Here is a 22,563-nt window from a genome sequence, read left to right on the forward strand (position 1 = left end):
AAAAGAAGATCATCGAACCTGGTGATCTCTCAGGATCTGTTCAGCTCTAAGTATTTCAAACATTTGGTTTTAGGTTATTTTTGGTCTAGAAGGTGGTGGAATTTCCCCTCATAAGTCAGTCTCTTCTGTGAGGGAGAAGTAGGAGAAGGGGAAATAAGTATTCTGGGGTTCCTCCATCAGCTTGCTTCCTTCCGCTGGTTCACATAGCTGGGGAAGGGGCAGGTTTTTCTGAGTTCTGATGGGGTCCCAGTTGAGCTGAGGTCCCCAAAGGTCAACTGCTGTCAGGCCTCCAAGTTCAAGGCAGAGTTCAAATGGGTACTGCTGGGCTTCCCAGCCCCATCCTGCCCCTTCTGCAACACAAAGTGTGGGAGCAGGTAAATATCAGTGCCATGCTGCTTCTCAGCATTTACTGTCTTCTGGAAATACCCACCCTATTTTCTTGTTAGGGACCATCTCCCCCATCTCCATCCCACCCCAGCCCCAAACTGGGGATCAAACCCAGGGCCTTGCACAAACTGGGCAAGTGCTCTAACTCAATCCATCAGGTTTAAGTGGAGTGGACCCCAACCCCAACTTCAGCTTATGACCCCAGTCTTGCCAATCGGAGACACCATGACTGGTCAGGCTGTGACCCAGTGTGGACAAGAGAACTAGTCTTGGGACCAGCTACAACTATAGGGGAATTGGCAAGGTCTCTCCACTGGGGACAGTTAGGACAGTGGCATCTGAGCCTGGAACTGCCACTCTCTGCTACCTCACGAGGTGACCCGGCATGGGAATGAAGCCAGTTCTGAGAAAATAAAATGAAGAGATGGTTCCTAATGACTTCATCTGACAACTGAAAGCAGCCATGCCTGAAGCCCCTGAACTCTTCAATTACATGGCCCAATAAATTCCCCGCTTGGCTTTCCCAGGGTGAATTGGGTTTCTGTCACTCACAACTCAAAGAATCTTGGCAAATACCTTCTCCTGCTGCTGAAAAATTATCAACAACCATTGCTCATTCTCATAATAATAACCAAACTCCCTCTTTGCCATGCCTTGGGGCAATCCCCCCTCAGATTTCCTCCCTTGATCCCCACCCCAAGCCTTAGTCCAATCCCCATGTCTCCAAATTCTCAGCTATCTGGGCAAGACCTGGGCCATCCTTAGATAACTTGGTGGTATCTGAAGAGCATTTAAGCCTTGAAATTGGTCATTAGTATTCCCTGAAATTTCTGCCTTATTCCTGGAGGGAGAAGGTGGTGCTTAGGTTGATGGGGCTTTACAAGCACCACAGGAGCTACATTTCTTGGCAGGGAATCAGAGCTCTTCTCTGCATGCGCATCCCCCATTTATCCCCCCTTCAGGGCCAGGAGTGAGCATGTGTTAATGTATCAGGCAAGTTCCTGCCCTCACTGGCTTCAAAATGCCCATCACCACTGGGCGCAGTGGTGCACACCTATAATCTCAGTGATTTGGGAGGCTGACTCAGGAGGTTCAGAAGTTCAAAGCCAGCTGCAGCAACTTAGAGAGTCCCTGTCCCAAATTAATAGAAAGGGCTGGGGATGTAGCTCATTGGTAAAGTGTCCCTGGGTGAAATCCCTAGTTCCAGCCAGGCATGGTGGTGCACATTTATAATCCCAGTGGCTCAGGAGACTGAGGCAGGGGGATCATGAGTTCAAAGCCAGCCTCAGCAACTTAGTGAGGCTCTAAACAACTCAGGGAGACCTTGTCTTTAAATAAAATATTTAAAAAGGGCTAGGAATATGACTCAGTAGTTAAGTGCCTCTGGGTTTAATTCTTGGTAAAAAAACAAACAAACAAACAAAAAAAAAACCTAGTACCTCCCCCAACAAAACAACAGTAACATCACTCAGACAGACAGACAGACACACGCACACACACACAGATTCCCCATCACTAGGAAGTTTATGTGTTCCTGGATTATGTGTCCCCAATAAAAACCTTTAAGAACACAGGCTGGGGGTGTAGCAGAGTGGTAGAGTGCTTGCCTAGTATGCAGAAGGCCTTGGGTTCAAGCCCCAGCATAATATAAATAAACAACCCAGAGGGTCCTTACCTCCCAACATTCTTCTGAGGCCTGGAAGAGCTGAGAATAAGCTTCAGCAATGACTGCAGCCCTAAAGAGCAGAGGGAGGCTCTCAGGAGATCCTCCTCTGATGACCCCTCCCCCACCCCACCACACCCCACCACAACTCACTTGCAGTGCAGTCCTCCCCCAGGAGGCAAATCCAGGATGTCCTCCGAGGCCAGAGTTCTGAAAACTGTGTTCAGACTGGGGGGCTCCTGAGCAGAGGCACACAGCTCTGAAAAGAGCTAAGGGTTATGGAGAGCCCCTGCTTGCCAATAGCCCTCCCATGGGGCGCTGGGTGCCTGCTCACCAGCTACTCTGCGGCCCAGGGCTGTATCCAGCGTATGCTCCCTCCTGATGGCCTCCTCACAAGCCCTGGGAGCCCCTGGGAAGCAAACCACGATGCAGGTCATGTTGTCCAGGCTGCCCTGGATAAAGTGGAGAAAAGGACACCAGTAGCATAGGGTTGAAGGCTACTGTGCAGGGTTTCAAGTCTTCAGAAGCATACCAACAACCCCAAAGTTGAAGTCCTCCCCAGTCTAGTTATGCCTATGCCTCTCAAGTCTCACCCATCTGCCAGTCAAAACCAAGCCTTCTCCCACATCCCACTTACACCAATCTCTCCCTGTCCTAGCCCCACCCTTCTAAAAGAGAACCACACCTTTTATATGAAGTTCTTCAATCTTTTTTTCTTAATATTCATCTTTTTAGTTTTAGGTGGACACAATATCTTTATTTTATTTTTATGTGGTGCTTAGAATTGAACCCTGTGCCTCAGGCATGCTAGGTGAGCTTGCTACCACTTGAGCCACATCCCCAGCCCCACGTGATCCTTAACTCCCTCCCACTTACCTGTCTAGCACTACTTTCCCTTTGTGCCGTTTTTTTTTTTTTTTTTTTTTTTTTTTTTGTTTGTTTGTTTTGTTTGTTGTATTGGTATTGGGGATTAGAGGCGCCAAACCACTGAGCCACATCCCCAACTCTTTTTATTTTTTATTTAGAGACAGGGCTTAGTTGCTTAGGGCTGGATAAATTGCGAGACTGTCTTGGAACTTGTGATCCTTCTGCCTCAACTTCCTAAGCATTTGGGATTACAGGTTTGTGCCACCATCCTGGGCTCCCTTTGTATCTTAAACCATACCACAGGCTCTCCCCTCTCTGTATTTTGGCCCTGCGCATTCCAGCATACACGCCCTCTAGTTGTTCCCCAACCCCTGGTCTATTAAAATCCCGGGCTGGGGATGTGGCTCTTGCGTGCGGCCGGGGTTCAATTCTCAGCACCACATACAAACAAAGATGTTGTGTGTCTGCCGAAAACTAAAAAATAAATATTAAAATTCCCTCTCTCTCTCTCTCTCTCTCTCTCTCTCTCTCTCTCTCCCTCCCTCCCTCCCTCTCTCTTAAAAAAAAATCCCTTCTCCCACAAATGCTGCAGATCTCCCCCATGTTCTAAGCCTCACTGATACTATGCCCCGCCCCCAGGACCTTGCACAGACACGTGTCCAACAGCTGCGCGCAGAGAAGCTCTGGGGCCAGGTCCAAACGGAGGCGCGATGCCACCAGTCCCACCAGGGCAGCACCAGACATAACGTCCCACACTCCGTCAGAGGCCAGGAGCACGAATTCGTCCTCAGTCTGGCGTGCCAGGGCAGCCACTTCAGGCTCCGCGGAAATTAGCTGCAGTTCGGGGGGCCTCCCCGGAGCCGCTTTGTAAGCAAAATCGCCTAGTGCTCGAGACACTGCCAGAGAGCCCTCGACGCGACGGCGACGGATGGTGCCGCCCGCGTTGTAGATGCGCTCGCGTTCCCGCGGCTGGAGAGGCCGGTGGTCTTGGGTGCTGAAGGCCACGGCGCCGGCGCGGCTCAGCACCGCGCGCGAGTCACCGCAGTGCGCCAGGTATAGAAAGCGCGGGGAGACCAGCAACACGATCGCAGTGGAGCCGCCGGGTTCGCCACCGGGCCAGAGCGAGCGGAGCCGCTCGTCGGCATTCAAGAAGGCTCGGCGCAGCGCCTGGCTCACGCCCTCGGGTTCGCTAGGCGCTGGGCCTAGCTCCTCGAGCACGTGGCCTGGCAGGTGGCGCGCGCCGAAGCGGGCAACTCGCGCCCCTCCGTGGCCGTCGAGGATAGCGAAGAAAGCCCAGCCAGGCGGCAGCCCAGGTAAGGAGAGCCAAGCGCAGTGCGCGTCCTCCATATGCGTTCGCCAACCCTGCGCTGCGCTGGCTCCGAAGCGCAGGCCGGACGATGCTGCCACACCCCCGTGTGGCCTCTGGGAGCATCGCGGCGCAGCCAGGAGAGACTGAGGCCCTTGGGCGCCAGCTTCCTCTTCCTTCTCTGCCTCTTCATCCTTGCGAGCCGGCCAGAGGAGACACTCCAGCAGACCTGCAAGGGCCGCCATCTCATCAGGAAGGCTTCACCCTCAGCACCTGACCCGCCCCCCCAACACACTGTTAATCCCTCGCTGTGAGATTTTAAACCAAGTAAATCTCTTTCCTACCCCTTGACCTGCACTCAAGCCGCATCACTAAAAGAAATTCCATTCCTGGGACTACTTTCTCCCGCACCTCCAAAGTGGGGTTTGGGTTCTGGATCAGAAAAAAAAAAAAATGATAGCACACTATTACACAGCACCTGCCATATTCGTTACACTATTATACGTCAAGAAGAGGAAACTGAATCAGAAAATGTTCATCGGTGTCACAGAGAAATTAGCTCTAGAATCTGTGTTTTCGTGGGCTTCAAATCCCAGCCCGGTTCAATCCAAGCTCCGCCCACTTCAGTGGTCCCGCCTCCAGCAAAATCTTTAAGTACAATATTTTACGGACTGCTTCCCTTCTGGACCCTTATCCAGGGGTCCAGTTGCTTTAACTTCCAGGTTCTGCCATCAATTCCAGCCCACAGCCTGAGTCTTCCAATTTTCGCAGTCCTGCCCCAAGACCTGTGTTCAATCCCCAGTACTGGAAGAAAAAAAGAGAGAGAAATTAATTTTCGCAGTCCTGGCATCGCCTCTAGCTCCTCAACTTCAGCCCACCCCTAAACTCCCGCTAGTCGAAACTGGCCCCTTCTCTCCAGGTTATGGCCACTCTCTGGTGCCTAATCCCTCTAGGCCACGCCTCTATCTGTGACCCCGCCCAATTTTTTGAATAAACCTACAGGCTTTTGAGCTCCACCCGTTGCCTCGAAAGTTTCAGAGTACTTTCTTCCCGCCCTCTTTCTCATTCCCTCTGCAAACCTAGGTTCGGAGCATATCTCCAAGCGCTAGATTCTTTCTTCCCATTCTTCAGTGCCACCTCTAGACCCGCTCCAACCAACTCTGGGATCCACGCCCCGTCCTTTTCGCTTGAGCATTCTTTCTGGCCCCTCAGCCTATCCCAGGCTCTGTCCTCTTCCTCCGAAGGCTGAGCCCACTTCCAGTAGACCCCGCCCCTTAGGCCTGCCATCCAACCTCCTAAGCCCGCCCCTCTAGTAAAAAGGCCTCGCCCTCTCCCGTGTTCGTCGGTGTCTCCCCGCCCCCTCGCCCTCCCTCCGGTTCCGCCCCGCGGGTCCTCTGGCCCCGCCCCCGGTCCCGCGCTGCAGTGCCTTCCCCGCCGCGGCTCCGCCCGCCCTCGCCAAGCCGAGCAGAGGGCGGCGGCGGCAGCGGCTGCTCAAGCAGCCCGGGAGGAGGAGGCGGCGAGGATGGCGGCGGTGGCGTGGGCGCGGCGGAGATGAGCGCCCGCGGCCCCGGGCCCAGGGCGGCGCGGCCGGAGTGGGCTGGGGTCCCGATGCAGGCCCGAGGGGGGCCATGGGGCAGGTCCTGCCGGTCTTCGCCCACTGCAGTGAGTAGGGAGGCTGTGGCCTGTTGTGGGTCTCAGAGGCCCGAGTGGGGTCCTCCTGATATCCCCTGGGCGCTGAGCCGCAGGAGAGCCAGGATGGAGGGAGGAGACGAAGGAGACAAAGGAAGCTCTCCCCTCCCCCCCTGCGCTCTGGCAGCCGCGGGGGCAGCCTGACCTGGAGAACCCGGGTGAAAGAGGGAGGAGATGGGGACACTGGACCCCGGCACGCAGGGCGCTGGGATGTGTCGCCCCGCCCAACCCCGGGATGAGGAGGTGCGCGGGGAGCTGTCCCCGGGCTCTGGTGCTGGCCGCAGCTGGCGGGGTGGGGGTTGAATAGAGGGGCAGAGCCAGGATGGAGAAGAGAGGTATGACTTCCCATTACCCACCCTCGTAGTCTACCCGAGAAGCAGCCCTAATCTAGCCCAAATTGTCCAATCCCCTGTCTCCGGAAAAGCCATCCCTGGGTTAGTGCTAGGACTCTTGGGTGTTCGGCAGGCTTTTCCACTCATTAGTGGTAATCCTGGGGAAGACCCACTCAGCTCCAGGCCTCTGATTCTCCAGCCGAAATCGGGGGGGGGGGGGGCAGGGGACGTCCTGTTTCAATTTCCAAACCTTATGTGCAGACATCACCTGTGTGCAGAGCCCCAACCGAGTTCTTAGGGGCTGGATTCCCAATTGAAAATGCTTGGTCTGATCTTCCTGATCTCTGAGTTCAGAGCTCCAGCAGTCCGTGTTTACCATCCTCTGTCCCACTCAGAGAAGTTCTGACAGCTGGGGACGGCAACATTCTCAGACCTAGCCACTTGCATGTCTGGAGTGTCCAGATGCCCAAATTCTAAGAATTTCAGAGTCTCATCCCAACATTCTAAGATCTTGTTCTTATCTCGCATTATAAAGTGACTGCCTGCTGGTTGGTCTGTTCCCCACCCCACCCCTGCTAGTCTTCCTGTCATCTCCTGCCCTTTCTCCCACTGATTTTGCTCCAGGCACACTGCTCCACTCACCATATATGCTAAGCATAGCGCCTGCCTCAGGGACTTTGCACTAGCTTTCCCCTCTGCCTGGAAAGCTCTTCCTAGAGGTCCTCATAGCTTCCTTACTTCATTCAGGCCTCTGTTCAAATATCATCTTAACAGAGAAGGTTTCGGGACCATCTTATCTGAAACAGCACCACCTCTCCTTCTCTCCTATCACCCTGATTATTTTTCTTCACACACTTATTAAGACCCTGTGTCGTATATTTACTTATGTATTGTCTGCCTCTCCCATAGGATGTAACCTCTATGAGGGCAGGACTTTTATTTTGCTCATAGATGTATTCCCAGGGCCTAGAAGAGTGCCTGGCACATAGTAGGCACTCAATAAATGGTTGTTTAAAGAGTAAATTGAAACCTCCCAAGATCCTGAAGTTGAAGATTCTAAGATTAAGATTCCTGGATAGGAACTTACTTGTTAGACTCTGAGCCTCTGATAGCAGTGATGCTAAGATTTTGCAGTCTATATGCAGAATGTCCTGATCCTGTGGCTCAAAATATTTTAAGATTCCTTAATTCAGATCATCCTAGATTCCAGGACTGGCACTTCTGTGATTCAGAGTTTATAAGCTTCTTAAGAGTCTTGATTTCTTTTCTTCTTGCAGAAGAAGCTCCATCTACAGCCTCTTCTACCCCTGATTCCACAGAAGGTAAGTGGATGGGGGGATACGAGGGTGGGAATTGAAAGGGGCACCTGTGTAGGTCAGGATTCTGCTCACAGCCCTTCTTTGCCCAACAGGAGGAAACGACGACTCGGATTTTCGAGAGCTGCACACAGCCCGGGAATTCTCAGAGGATGAGGAGGAAGAGACCACGTCCCAGGACTGGGGTACCCCCCGGGAGCTGACCTTCTCCTACATCGCCTTCGATGGTGTGGTGGGCTCTGGGGGCCGTAGAGATTCAGCTGCCCGCCGACCGCGGCCCCAGGGCCGGTCAGTCTCAGAACCCCGAGACCTGCCCCCTCAGCCCGGCCTAGGAGACAGCTTAGAGAGCATCCCCAGCCTGAGCCAGTCCCCAGAGCCTGGACGCCGGGGTGATCCTGACACCGTACCTCCTGCTGAACACCCACTGGAGGACCTGAGGCTCCGGCTGGACCAGCTGGGCTGGGCTGCCAGGGGAGTGGGATCTGGGGAGGACTCTGCCACCAGCAGTTCCACCCCTCTGGAAGACGAGGAACCTGATGGATTGGAGGAGGGAGCGGCTAAGGAAGGTGAGATGTCCAAGTTGGACCTAAGCCAAGAGGGGTGGGTGGTCTCTTGGGGCACCTCCAAGGAGAATACTCACCACCTTCTCTCTCTACTGCGCCAGAACTGGACCTACAACGCGGATTTTCTCAGTCCTCGCCACCTGAGGTCTTGACCCCCCAGCCCAGCCCCAGCTGTAGGACACCTGAGGCTGGTACTCCATCCCAGCCAGGAGCCCCAGATTCCAACTCTGGGCCTGATGAGCCCTCGCTGGCCGAGGAAGAGGAGCCATGGGGACCACTGGAGCCGGAGCCAATCTTGGGACAGTGTCTCCATAGCAGAGATCAATCAGAATTCACACTGCAGCCACACATTCTAGGTAAGCAGTGTGTGAGCAGATGCTCCTTGGACTACAGCAGGCTAAATGTGGGAGGGCTGGAAGTTAAAGGGGCCAACCTGGCAAAGGAACACAGGACAGTGGGGAAATTAGCATAATTTCCCCTTAGCTGAGATTACCATTGGCTCCTTTTATGTAGTTACCCGCCCATTCCAGAAGTTAGCCCTCCTTCAAGCATTAGGACTGACTGCTAAAAATGAATCCTCCCTCTTTTGGACTCCCTACATGCTGATTGTGGACATGCCAAATCTCTGAAAATATAGGCTTTCTCCTGTATGCAATTATAGGATTTTTTTTTTTTTCAAACCAGGGATTGAACCCAGAGGTGCTTAACACTGAGCCACATCTCCAGCCCGTTTAATTTTTTATTTTGAAACAGGGTATTGCCAAGTTGCTCAGGGATTTGCTAAAGTACTTGCGATCCTCCTGCCTCAGCCTCCCAAGCCGCTGAGATTACAGGCAGGTGCCACGGCGCCCGGCTGTGATATTTTTATAAGTAAATTCTACTCCTTTTAAAACTCTTCTCTTCCCTGACCACGTCTATAGACCACTTGTAAATAGACCCAGCCTTACTTTTAAATGTACTCTGCCTCCAGGAACCGCCACAGGTTGGTTGTAGACATCACTGTTCTAGGCTGTTTACAGAGTTCCAATTTTGGAATTGGCCACACCTCTATGGACAGCCATTGGCTGCGTACACAGGGGCTCCGCCCCTCTACTCCCTCCCTGCGGGTTCCACAAGTGGGCAAAATTTCTGAGAAGCAGTGGTGTCTGCAGCCTCTCCCTTAGAGTCAAGATGGGGAGTAAAGGTGGGTTTATGGGGCAGCCTGGGACTGGGGTTGGGGGGACAGCGGAAAGGGTACAGATGTGCCCTGGTCTCGCCCCAATCTGGGGCAAGTTTCCTATTGGTCCGGGATTCCCCGGCACTGCAAGCTGGGGCTGGGGGGAGTCAGGGGGAGTCTAGGGAGTGCTTGGAGGGCTTATGGGGTCCCCTCTTCTCCAAGCCAGGGCTTTGAGGCTGGGGAGCAACAAGGTCCCCTCCCCCAGCTTCAGGCCCAGGCGGTGCTGTCACTCAGGGATTGGACAAGCCAGCACAGCTGCGAGTGCGAGGCCCCCTCCCCCCAGCATGCCTAAACTTAGGCCCCGCCTCAGGCGACCCGGCCCCTCCCCCACCTACTGGCCTGGACTTTGGGGAACCTGCCTGGAAGGGCTTTGCCCTTGGGAGTGGGGGTCCTTTCCTATTTAGAGGTAAATGCCAGGATGGGTATAGGGAGAATACCGAAGTGAGAGGGCTGGTATGGGTGTGGGATGGGTCAGTTTGATTTGGAGTGAGGATAGGAGGATGGGCAGGGTCTGGAAGGAAATAGAAGACCACTGATCTCACAATTTGGGGCTGAAGTGAGACTAGGTTATTGGGAGGATGGTTGATGACAGTTGAAACCTTGGAGCCTGGAAGTCACCGATCAAGGCTCAGGCAAGGCTTGAGAGGTGAGTTAGCATTTCTGAAAGGGGTCAGAAATTTGAGTTAGTGCTTAGAAAGGAGCATGGTATTATGAATATATTGAAGACTTAGGAAAACGTGTTGGTAAGACTGTCAAGGAGTTATCACTACACTGTCAGGCTGGCAAAAAAACAGGTTGTTGAAAAAGAACAACCTCCATTGCAGGGCAGGATGTTGGGAAAAGATCACTCTTATGTTGCTCTTGGAAATAAGACTTGTGAGTCTTGCTGGTAAGCCACTTGACAAAATTCATGACATTAAAAAATACACAGCTGGTCCACACAGCAATGCCACCCCTGGGAGTCTATCTCAGAAATAGAAGCTCCAGGAGGTAAGAATATCTGTAGAAGAAGGGTACTCGCCTCACTGTTGGGGTCAGGGGAGGAGGGGTTAGGAACCAGAGTGAAAGACCCTGGGATAAGTATAGGATTCAGTAGAATGAAATGACTGAGGCGTTGAGATGGAGGTGCTTGCATGCAATCCTGGCCACAGGGAGGCTGGAGCAGGATAGTGAGTTCTGGGTCAGCCTGAACAATTTAGCCAGACCCAAAATAAAAAGGGCTGGGGGTATAGCTCAGTGGTAGAACGCCTGCCCCTGGGATTAATCCCCAGTACCTGGAAGGAAGGAAGAAGAAAAAAAAAAAAAAAAGAGAAGCCACACTAGGGAAAGTCCCTTAGCTCTTAAAAACAATGAATTAAAGCTGGGCCCATTGGCGGATGCCTATAATCCCAGTGACTTCAGAGGCTGAGGCAGGAGGATCACAAGTTCAAGGCTAGCCTCAGCAATTTAAGCAGACTCTCAGTAACTTAGCAAGACCCTGTCTCAAAAATGATTAATTTATTAACTTAAAAGGGCTGGGGGGTGTAACTCAGTGGTAAATTGACCACAGGTTAAATCCTCATTATCTGCCCCCCCCCCAAAAAAAAAAAGGAAATCCGGTTAGGACTCAGACAGGTGCACTGTTAGAAGGCATGGTGCGGGTGTGGGACAGAAATGGGGATCAAGAGGTCAGACAGGCCAGATTCGAGCCCCAGCCTGATGCCTCCCCCTCCACAGTGGCGGACCTGCTGTACTGGAAGGACACGAGGACGTCAGGCGTGGTCTTCACTGGCCTCATGGTCTCCCTCCTCTGCCTCCTGCACTTTAGCATCGTGTCGGTGGCCGCCCACGTGGCTCTGTTGCTGCTCTGCGGCACCATCTCTCTCAGGGTTTACCGCAAAGTGCTGCAGGCTGTGCACCGGGGGGATGGCGCCAACCCCTTTCAGTGAGAGCCCCTGACCCCGACTCCATCAGGCCCCAGCACTGGCCCTAAACCATGACCCATGACTCAAGTCAGGCACTAACTGGCATCTGGTACTGGCCCCGCCCCTTCTCATTCTAACTTTCTAGTCTGACCTGACTTTAAATCGGGTTCTGACCCACAATACTACTCTCTGGTCTTAACCTGGATCCCTTAATTCCTGATTCCTTCTTATGACTCCCATGTTGACCCCAGCCCTCTTCATGTGGTTCCTTTGATTTGTCCTTTAGTCCTAACTGGTGTTGTCCCCAACCCTCATTATTGCCCTTGTTTGAGCCCCACTCCTCCCACTCTGAGCCCCATGCACCCACTAACTCACTCCACACCCCTTTGTCCCATCAGGGCCTACCTGGATGTGGATCTGACCTTGACTCGGGAGCAGACAGAACGTTTGTCCCAGCAGATCGCCTCCCACGTGGTTTCCACAGCCACCCAGCTGCGGCACTTCTTCCTTGTCGAAGACCTGGTGGATTCCCTCAAGGTGTCCTGAAGCCCCTGCCCACAGCCCTCCTGGGTTCCCAGCACTCACTTCTGGGAGGGGGATGGGAGGACCATGGCTGGGTAAGTTCCCAGCCCATAGACCCTGATGACCCTGACCTCACCCCCAGCTGGCTCTCCTCTTCTACATCTTGACCTTCGTGGGTGCCGTCTTCAACGGCTTGACTCTTCTCATTCTGGGTGAGCTGGGGTGTCTGTGGAGGGAAATGTGGGGAGGTGGGTTGTGGAGTTTGGTGGAGGATGAAGCTCCAGTTGGGGCTGTTGATCTCCCGAGAGACTCCTGATCCCCGTCTCTGTCCTGCAGGAGTGATTGCTTTATTCACCGTTCCTCTGCTGTATCGGCAGCACCAGGTGCGTGTGGCAAGCTCCAGGGCCAAACACAGGTGGTATGACAAACCTCCCTTCCAGAACCAGGTCCCACTTACAGATGTCCCAGCCAGACCTAGGTTTCTGGCTGCTGCCCTTCATCAGAACTAGAGTCTAATATGTCTAATAGCCAGAGACAGGCATTTTAGTTGATAGAACCAGGATCCAACGGACATGCCCCAACGCAGGGCAGATGGACTAACTCATCCTCTGATGGTAGATCCAAAGTCTGATGGTAGCTGATGGCAGTTCCAAGGTCCAACTGGCATGTCCTAGCCAGAGAGGGCCAGCCTAGCTGCCTCCTCTCTCTGCCACACCCTGGGGCTGAATAGCACTCATCCAGGCAGATAGATGGGAGCATGCTGCCTCCCCCCAACTCCCCCATTCCACTGAGACCAAAATACAGAGGCAGACAGATCAATGCCATGTAGCCTACCAATAGCTGGGTCTAACTGACACCCATCCCAGCCAAAGTCAGGCACCCTGATAAATGCCTTCATTACCTGAAACAGTCAGGGTTTGACTCTCATGTCAGTCATAATTGAGAGAGGTGATTGTTATCCCAGCCACTGGAATGTCCAGGACCAACTGACATCCATCCTATCCAGAGTCAGGCAGGTGGACTGACACTTCCTTCTCAGCCCAGCTGAGAGCCAAATGATACGTGTCCTGCCAGAGAGGTGGACCTAACTCACAGACTGGAGTCACCGAGACACACAGAGTCAGCTAACATTGTGAATTAAACTAATATTAAATCAGTTTACTCAGGGACTCATTACTCTCCAAGGCTTTTCATACCTCATAGCACACGCAGGCGAACACACAAACTCAAGGATCAACCAAGGTGCTCAGGGGCAGAGGCTCACTTGGCAGATAGATACTTGCAGGTCTGACATCTCTGTCCCATGGGGAACATGGCCCAGCCACTGACCTTACACTTGAACCTCTGTCATCCAAGGGGACTTTATTAGAGTTGAAGAAATGGAGTGGTGGGCCACTCCCCTCAGCTTCTGATTTAGAGGTGGGTCAGAAGGCACCTCCTTCATGAATTGAAGAGAACTCCTTCCAATTCTTTCTTTTCCTCCTTGGTTTCCCCAGGCCCAGATCGACCAGTATGTGGGATTGGTGACCAACCAGTTGAGCCACATCAAAGCTAAGTAAGGGCCTGAGGCGGAGAGGGATGGGAGGGGAAATGGGGAGCATGGGAACTTTTTCCTTTTATCTTCCCAGACACTTGCATGGGTCGCTAAATCTCTTGGGCTACATGCCCCCTTCTCAGAGCAGGATGAGAGATGACTCCAATGCAGGCCATTAGGTGGAGGCAGGAGCTGGTTTGGGGTACTCGACTAGTTCCCCAGTTCAGTTTTCCCAATCTCCATGGCCTTTGGCATCTCTGACCACACCTGGTGACCCCAAGCGGTTCTCCCTCAGGATCCGAGCTAAAATCCCAGGGACTGGAGCCCTTGCCTCAGCAGCAGCTGCAGCCTCCGGATCCAAAGCCAAAGCCGAATGAGAGGGGTGTCTCTGCCGAGGGACGCCTTCCCCCAACCCCAGCAGCTCTCTGTCCCAGTCCATCTCCTGGCTACCCCCACCCTCACCGCTCTTTGGCGTGAGCCATTTCCCAGTGGGTATCAGGATCACTCCCACTAGGGAAAGAGCTCAAATTGAGCGGCCAGGACTACATTTCCCAAGTGGCTCTGCTCTAGGAGTTTAGGGAAGACAAGGCACCTTGGCCGCGGGTCCTGCTGGGACTTGTAGTTGACTAGACAGGGCGCCGCCCTGCACTTCCGCGGTCCCGCTGCTGGAAGCGCTGTGAGGGGTTGGTGTACCGCCGCTGGAAGCGCTGTGAGGGGTTGGTGTCTCCAGGACACCGGTAGCCCCAAAGCAGGGGCTTTGCATGGGGCCCAAAGGAGGCCTGCGCTTGGATTTACACTGTAATAAAGACTCCTGTGGAAAACCAACGCCTCCTGTGCTTCAAGTCCCCTTCAGCTTTCACCTTCCTGCACTGGAAAGCACTTAAGTGACACTGCAGGAGAACATCACCCACCTCTGCGGAAGAAGCCCCCTGCTACCATCTGTTTAGAGTATTAAATGATCCAGGGAAGATGCTGAGAGACCGCCCATTTCAGGGCTGACCGAGCCTTGGCAGCCACTTTCCGTGCACATGCTGCAGGCAGACGTCGCTAATGGAGCCCACACTGCCTACTGTGCAGCCATCTCACCTGGGACCCAGGCCACTGTCCACTGACCTTGTGGAAGACTCCCTCACCCCACACACATACCCAAACCTCTTCCTCATCCTACCCGACTTCCAACTCAGGGACTTGCCCACGTCGTTGCATCCCAGACCCCAGCCTCCCTCCAATAACTAATCAGTCAGGAGGTCGTGTCTAGGCTACCTCCCAAATGTCTTTCACCCACTGCTCTCCGTCCCCATCGTCTTGGAACTACATCCCTCATGACATCTGTGAGCTGCGGGTTCCAAAACTAAACTGGGGGAGGAGGAGGAAGTCTAAAAATCCATGGATTTAGGATTGAATCTCAACTCCTCTACATCTTGGCTGTATGACCTCGACCATACATACTTTCACCCCAGTGGAAAACTGTCGCCCTAACTATACCTACATGTAAAGCCCTTGGTACCAGGCCTGGCATATAATAAATGCTCAGTAAACAGAACCTGCCATTGTTAGTCATGACATGGTTTCCCAAACTTTCAGCCCCTCTTGTCTTTCATGTCCCTTAAACCAACTGTTCTGCAATTTACCTGATATTTTTCTTTAAGTTGATTAAGAAATAAAGCTGGGGCTGGGAAAGCGGGGGGTGCATACCTGTAATCCCAGCAACTTGGGAGGATGAGGCAGGAGGATCACAAGTTGGAGACCAGCTTCAGCAACTTAGACTCTCTCTCAAAAAATAAAAAGGACTGGGGAGGTAGCTCAGTGGTAGCACTTACCTAGCTATTCATGACCCTGGGCTCCATCCCCAGCACCACACAAAACTAAATAGAACAGAAATACTTTATAAAGAAATGTTATTTTGGGAGGCTGGGATTGTGGCTCAGTGGTAGAGCACTTGCCTAGCAAATGTGAGGCATTGGGTCCGATTCTCAGCACCACATATAAATAAATGAATAAAATAGAGGTCCATCAACAACTTAAAAAAAGAAAGAAAAAGAAATGTTATTTCCTAATCAGCATAATACAGTGACATGGCTACATCAATGTTTATAGCAGCTCACTTTAAAATAGCTAAACTATGCAACCAACTTTGATGCCCTTCAACAGACAAATGGATAAAGAAAATGTGGTATATATACACAATGGAATATTACTCAGCCATAAAGAAGAATGAAATCATGACATTTGCCAGTAAATGGATGGACTAGAAGACTATCATACCAAGTGAAATAAGCCAAATACGAAAAACTAAAGGGCAAATATTCTCTCTGATATGTGGATGCTAACATAATAAGGAAGGGAGAGGGAAGAAGAGAAGTTCACTGAATTAATCAAAGAGGAATGAAGGGAAGGGAGGGAGATGGAAATAAGAAAGACAGTAGAATGAATCAGACTTCACTTTCCTATGTTCGTATATGAAAACATGACAATTAACTCCACATCATGTACAACCACAAGAATGGGATCCTAATTAGAATAAGTTACACTGTGTGTATGTATAATATGTCAAAATACACTCTGCTGTCGTGTATATCTAAAAAGAAGCAAAAAAAAAAAAAAGTTATTTCCCCACCTTGAAAGGAAGTCAATATTACTTGCCAGAAATAGAAGATAAGAGTAAAGATAAACCCCAAAATAATAACATTTAAAATATCCATTCATGCATCACATAAATTCATATCACTTGCCACTAGATGATGTGCCATTTTAGGAGACAGATAATGATATTCTAAGTACTAGTACAGGCACTGATTTTGTTTACAGGATATGCCCAACTGTAGCTATCTAAAACAAAGTTTAGGGCCGGAGTTGTAGCTCAGCCGTAGAGCGCTTGCCTGCATAGCATGTGGGAGGCACTGGGATCCATTCTCAGCACCAACTATGAATAAGTAAATTAAATAAAGGTCCCTCAACAACTAAAAAATAATTAAGACAAAGGGGGCTCAGGGGGCTTTTCTTGAATCTGCATTTTCCAAGCAGGCACAATATTTTAAATTTCCAAGTTAAAAAGAATAGCAACATTTCCGAGATGCTTTTATTCTTAGTTGTCCTAAGGCAAAGTGTTTTTTTCTTCTGTCAGAGAGCAGGGGAAGCCCCATGCGTGGCAGAGAGGACACACCTGTAATCCCAGGGATCCAGAGACTAAAACAGGAGGATCATAAGTTCAAGGCCAGCTCAGCAATTTAAAGTGCGCCTCAACCATTTAGTGAGGCCCTGTCTCAAATTAAAAATGAAAAGGACTTGGAATGTATCTCAGTGGTGAAGAGTGGGTTTAGTTCCCAGTATTAAATAATAATAATAATAATAATAATAATAATAATAATAATAATAAAGTCCCGGAAGAGCGGCTGGTTGAATTTTGGGTCCAGGAATAGCTAAAGCCACAAGCCCATCCTTGGCACTCCACTAAAAAAAAAAAAAAAAAAAAAAAAAAAAAAAAAGTTGAGGATGGAAATAAATTTTCTTGAGAGCCTCCCAATTGCCTGACTCAATACCAGACGTGCATACTCATGGATTCAGAATGATTCATCCGTGAGATCAGTGTATTAGAGCTCTACAGAGATGAGGAGACTGAGGCTCAGAGAAAAATAGTAAGAACGTTCTTTCATTCATCCTTTCAACGTTTCCTGAACATCTCCTACATGGTGAAGCACTCCTAAGGACTAGGGTTACATCAATGAACAAAAAGTCCCTAGTTGCATGGAGCTGATATTGTACCGGGAACAGACAGACAACAGGCATATACACACGGAGCAAGCGGTGATGGAGGTGATGGAGGTGATGGAGGGGAAGGGGAGAGAGTGACAGGGCTTGCTATTTTAAACTGGGCAGTTGGTGTTAATATTTGAGCAGAAGCCAGAGTGGAAGGAGGCGGCAAGAACATGGAGAAAAAGAAATCGAGGCTGGGGGACCCGGAAACAAAAGGAGAAGGCGCGACTGGTGTGAGCAGCAGGACAGCTGCATGCCAGGAGCCAAGTGTAGGGGGGGGGGAATAGGAGACGGGGTTAGAGGGCAGAAAGGGGTTACATCGTAGGGATTTGTAAACCAGGGAGAGAACTTTGACTTTTACTCTGAGCTGGAAGTCATGGGAGAATTTCATGCGAGCGAATAATATTGCTGTCAAGGAATCACTGATTTGTTTTCTAAAAGAATCACCTTTTTTGTACTAATAATTATAATGGCATGGGTTCAGTTCTCCCAGGTGCATGGGCTGCGTGAACTGGGATGTGGTATTATTCGTCTCTGAGCCTCAGTTTCCTTTACCATAACACGCAGGTGTAGAAATTGATGATCTCTAATGTCTCCATGCAATGGGACAATATGTCTATCATTCCCAAAAGTTAGCACAGAGCCTGGAAGGCAGTAGAAGCTCAATAAAGTCCACGAAGAGCTCTGAAATCCCCCCGCAGTTACACAACAGAACAGCAGGCGTCGCACTAACCCCATAGCTGCCTGCATGGCGTCTCTGGGGTTGGGCTAAATCATGCTATGTCAGGAACTCACTCACTTTTCTGCAGAAAAATTGGGATTTTTCCGGGAATAGAGCTTCTGGGCTCCGAATTTTGAGTTTGTTCTCTTTATAACACTGACTTTTCACTTTGGAAAAAGGAACTCCTGTCCCTTTAATAACTGGCCGGGTCCCGGGGAGCTGATTCCCAGGATGCAAGGCGCCATGTAAATTAGGCAGTTTCCATTATGAGTACTATTCATGCCATAACTGTAGAAAAAACTTTTCAAAAGACCTCCATGTGATAAACAGATCCACATAATTGATGGGTCTTGTAATTCATTGTCCACTCCATGGCGGAGTTAAATAACCATGAGTCTAAAATGTAGACATTTTAGTACTTTATATAGTTTCGGGGGAGTAAGGTTTCCTGCCCGGATGATCCTCAGTGGTCTGGGGTGCAGGCTTCAAACCTGTAGCTGTCTAGCGACAGAGTGGTTCAATTCCACCTTTCGGGCGTGTGGTTGCTAGTTGTTCTTTTTCAATTCCTCTAAATTAATCTCCAGCCAGTGTTTTATTCTAAAGGACTCTCCTTCTGCCAGCACCTAGATGTCGCTGCAGTTTTCTACTTCGCAATTTATTCTCTTTCCACCCGCGTCTCTCTGTTTACTTTTCCCCGGGAACATAAAACATGATTCTAGAAGATGAAGAACATTTCATCTACATAGTTCTAGAATATTTGCAATTTGGGATTTACTTTGGATTGTTCTCCTTCACTGGCTCATTCATTTAGTCGTTTGCTCACTTATTTATTGAATCGTTCACGCACTTATTAGTCAAATGTTTACTCATTTGTTCATTCTTTCACTCACTCATTCAAAAAGCTTTCCTTGAGTAGCTGCTTGAGTTCAGCCTTGTATCCGGGTGGTGCTGGGGACAGGATGGTGATGACAACCCTAGCCCTGACTTCGCGGTGCAGCCAGTCCAGAGGGGGCAGACAAAGGTAGAGAAAGAGGGCACCTAACAGGGAGACCTCACCTGGTGAGGCGGCAGGGGAACATTCCAATAGATACGTGAAGGACGGGAGGGGTGAGCTACAGCATGGGAAATGGTCTAGGTCGTGGCATGCACAAGCCCCCTGACTGAGCAGGACAGCCCCATTCTGCAGATAAGGACATTAAGTCTCAGGCAGTTGAAGCATATTTTCCAAGGTCAGGTCACCACACCCAGCTTTGGTAGACCCCTGGGCTATTTACTACTGCCCCATGTTGTCCTTGGAAAGCCAGCCACTCCACAAATCCTGCCTGTTCTGCCTTCTAAATATCTCTTGAATGCTTCCTCTTCTCTCTATGCCACTGCCCTGGGCCTCTTCCAAGCCCTTCCTCACAGCCCTGGCCGCCTCCTCCCCAGGCTTCCTCCTCTCTTCTAGTCACTCTTTTTTTTTTTTTTTTTTTGTACCAGATGTTGAACCCAGGAGTGCTTAACCACTCAGCCACATCCCCAACCCCCGCCCTTTTTTTTTTTTTTTCTCTCTTTTATTTAGAGACAGGGTCTCAATAAGTTGCTTAGGACCTTACTAAATTGCTGAGGCTGGTTTTGAACTTGTGATCCTCCTGCCTCAGCCTTCTGAGCCACTGGATTTACAGGTGTGCACTACTCGGGCCACTCTTAATCTGATGACTAGAGAAATCAACCTAGAGCACAAATCTGCCCCAACCTAAATCTCAAAACCTGCCATGGCTCTCTAATGTCCCCAGGATCTAAATTCCACAGCCTAAAATTTAATTGCATGAAGAAACTGGCACCTGCTGACCTCTTGCTCCACACCCTTGGCTGTAGTCACCAGGAACACCCAGATCCCTCAATGGAAATGTGAAGTATGTATGAAGGCTTCCCCCTCCCCAAGCAGATCTGTGCACCTGCTATTTTGTTGGCCTCAGTCTTTTCCCATCATTTTCTGTACTCTCCATTTGTCCTCTAGAACTTGGCTCTGCTGTCCACTCCTCCAAGAAGTCTTGCTGATCTCCCTTAGACCCATAGATCCCCCCAGCTCTGTTTACTTGTGTTGTCCCTGACTGGGGACTAGTCTGTATCCCCCACTGGACCATGAGTCTTAGGCGGGCAGGGCCTGGGGCTTGGTCTTTGCAGTATTCCTAGTGAAGGTGCTTATCACATTTTTTTTTTACATTTTTTAAATTAATTAAAATTAATTCCAGTCTGGTGCAGGGGTACACACCTGTAATCCCAGCTACATAGGAGGCTGAGGCAGGAGGATTGCAAGTTCCAGGTTAACCTGGGCAATTTAGCAAAACTGTATCTCAAAAAATAAAAAGGACTGGGATGTAGGGGTATACCTCAGGGATACAGCACCCCTGGGTTCAAGCCTCAGTAATTAAAAATAAATAAATATTCTCCTGTTTATTAATTTACTAAGAAATTTAAGCCTGACGCAGGGGCACAAGAGGATTGCAAGTTCAAAGCTAGCCCCAGTAACTTAGGGAGAATTTCCACAACTTAGTGTCTCAAAATAAAAACTAAAAAGGGCTGGAGATGTGGCTGGGTAGTTAAGCACCCCTGGGTTCAAAAGAAACAACAACAAAAAATTCAAGTGACCTGCCAGCCCCTCCATTCCCAGATTGCTTGTTGCCATGCAGTAAAAGAGGGCTAGGATTTTGCAGTGGGGAATCTCCACTGTATATTTGAAAAGAGAAAATGGCAATTTTTAATTTTTATTTATTTATGTATTTATTTATGTATTTATTTATTTTTATTTAACTCTGGATCCAGCTCTAACCCAAAAGCAATGGTCACACAGAAACAAAGGAAACTCATCTTGAATGCAAGAGATCCAAGATTTTGTAGCTCATATAATCCTGGGATCTCTGTTCGAAGCCTGAATGGTCTTCGTTTGTGGGAGGTTGGGATTTCTAAAACCTCTCCTACAGAAGGTTTTACCTGCTCAACTTTTGCTTAAGCCATCAGGCATCCAAGTTTCTAGTTTCCATGTAAATTCCTCCCCCACCAGGACACCTCTGAAACCCATCAGCACATCAGTTTCTCACAGCTAATATTCTGCCTCCTTACTTTTCCTAATAGGAGGCACAGTCTGTGTGCATGGGAAGTCTTCCTCACTGTCCAGCCTCCTTTCATCCTGCTGTAGGAGCTCCTGTGTGTGTGTGCGTGTGTGTGGTCTTCGGATGCCAAGAGAAAATAGACACAGAGGCCTGGTGCATGCATTTTTAAGAGATTTTTATTGGCGACAGTGCAGAACCAAAGGGGGAGGGGAGCAGTCCAGTGCCAGCCTGCCCCAGCCCCCCGGGTCAGGTGCAAAATACAAAAGATCCACAAATACAGCATGGAGTGGGGGTTGGGGAGTCAATAAATTGTGATTGTCAGGGGCAGGCCCCGCACAAAGTCTCACACTTGCACCCAGAATTCTCAATGATATAGATCGTACAAATCTACCATCCCTCAGCTCACTCACAAAAATTAAATCTCATGTCCCCAACAAACCCAGAGTCAGCAGACAACTGGAGGATCAGGGACAGTCAGGAAGAAGACAGGTGGACATGGCCAGAGAGAGAAGACACTGTGGAAGGCCGTCAGGGACTGTCAGCACAGCCAGAGGGGCCTAGACAAGAAGGGAGACGTCTGATAGACAGCCAGACAGACCGGTTCAAAGTTTCCAGAAGCAGATCCAACTCCACGGCACGCTGGTAAATGCAGAAGCGCTCACACACTCGCACGCGCGCACACACACACCCATATATAATATATTTATTTATACATAATAGATATAAGTGCCTTTCGGAAACCAGGAAAGGGATAAATAGCTCGGGAGGGTCTGGGCCAGGGCCGGACTCGGCCATGGAATGTGTGGTCCATGCAGCACGGAGGGGGCGGGGCCACCCCCCATATTAAAAAATAGAAATTTGCCTCACGATGAAATTCCCGTGAGGTGAAGCACAAGGACAGGCGGGAGGGAGAGCCGGACCCAGATGGGCTGCAGGGGCCCGGGGAGGGGAGGGTGGCAGCCCGGCCCCTCCAAGTTGACCAGTCCCAAAATATTGGGGGTCGGGGGCCAAAGCCTCAGCCCTTAAAACTTCTCCCGAGAATGCCGAGCCCCTCGCTCCCCTTCCAGAGAGGGAGGACGTGGGGCGCCCAGGGCAGGGAGAAGTTGGCGTCCTAGGCTGGGGAAGGAGGCAGGGCCTTCAAGAAGAAGGCCAGGGCTCGGCCCAGGGTCCTGAGGAGAGAGGCCAAGGGCACGGATCACTGTCAGCCCCCCTCGAATCTGTCACCCCTTTGGATCTAACTCATTGTCCCGGGGAGAAGGAGGCGGTGGGGCAGGGGAGACCCAAGGAAGGCTCTGGGGGGCCGGGCTTCTGCCCGCCCGGCCTGCCCCCCATGGCCGGCTCATTCACAGTATACAGCAGTCCAGCAGGACGGCGGCGCAGCGCCCCCTGCTGCCGGAAACCAGAAAGGCCCAACAAGGACGGCGGGGCGGCTGGAGGAGGGGCTGGGCACAACACTGCAATCGCAAAGGGGGCTGGCCACCGACCGGGCCGGGGCCTGGGCTGGGTCCCAGGAGGCCGGAAAGTTCCATCCTGGCCAGTTTTACTGGGAGGGAGCGGCCGGACGGTCAAGAAGAAGTTCACATTTCAGATTAGGTCTGGGGGAAGCGGGTTTTCAAAGGGGCCATCGGCTTCCCCCTAGGGGGACTCAAATCTGCCCAGAGGAGGCTCTACCCTCGTGGAAACGTGGGGTGGATAAGC

The 22,563-nt window shown here is 50.9% G+C and overlaps 2 protein-coding genes and 1 non-coding gene across 4 annotated transcripts; 2 read left to right on the forward strand and 1 right to left on the reverse strand.

Moving 5' to 3' along the window:
• Positions 1–53: 53 nt before the first annotated feature.
• Ppm1n (protein phosphatase, Mg2+/Mn2+ dependent 1N (putative)) lies at positions 54–5,853 on the reverse strand. The gene is made up of 7 exons (XM_076837501.2): positions 5,589–5,853; positions 4,896–5,027; positions 3,560–4,452; positions 2,385–2,502; positions 2,204–2,309; positions 2,063–2,123; positions 54–350 (listed from the first exon to the last, which is right to left on the reverse strand). Exons 1-7 carry the CDS (start codon positions 5,851–5,853, stop codon positions 282–284), a joined length of 1,644 nt encoding a protein of 547 aa, XP_076693616.2. The 3' UTR covers positions 54–281.
• Positions 5,784–14,842, forward strand: Rtn2 (reticulon 2). Of its 2 annotated transcripts, XM_076838113.2 has the most exons (10): positions 5,784–5,885; positions 7,522–7,566; positions 7,656–8,126; positions 8,225–8,479; positions 11,056–11,263; positions 11,642–11,780; positions 11,908–11,977; positions 12,102–12,148; positions 13,262–13,320; positions 13,595–14,842. In XM_076838113.2, the coding sequence occupies exons 1-10, from the start codon at positions 5,852–5,854 to the stop codon at positions 13,674–13,676; spliced, it is 1,410 nt and encodes a 469-aa protein (XP_076694228.1). In that variant the 5' UTR covers positions 5,784–5,851; the 3' UTR covers positions 13,677–14,842. The 2 variants fall into 2 exon arrangements, with proteins under 2 accessions (XP_076694228.1, XP_076694229.1); XM_076838114.2 differs by lacking the exons at positions 5,784–5,885; positions 7,522–7,566; positions 7,656–8,126; positions 8,225–8,479 and adding an exon at positions 9,223–9,306.
• Positions 14,843–18,223: 3,381 nt separating this feature from the next.
• Trnastop-uca (transfer RNA opal suppressor (anticodon UCA)) lies at positions 18,224–18,310 on the forward strand. Its single transcript has one exon. It is a non-coding gene; the product is annotated as a tRNA-Sec (tRNA).
• Positions 18,311–22,563: the final 4,253 nt, after the last annotated feature.

The sequence above is a fragment of the Callospermophilus lateralis genome, chromosome 18, assembly GCF_048772815.1.
Source record: "Callospermophilus lateralis isolate mCalLat2 chromosome 18, mCalLat2.hap1, whole genome shotgun sequence".
Classification (NCBI taxonomy): domain Eukaryota; kingdom Metazoa; phylum Chordata; class Mammalia; order Rodentia; family Sciuridae; genus Callospermophilus; species Callospermophilus lateralis.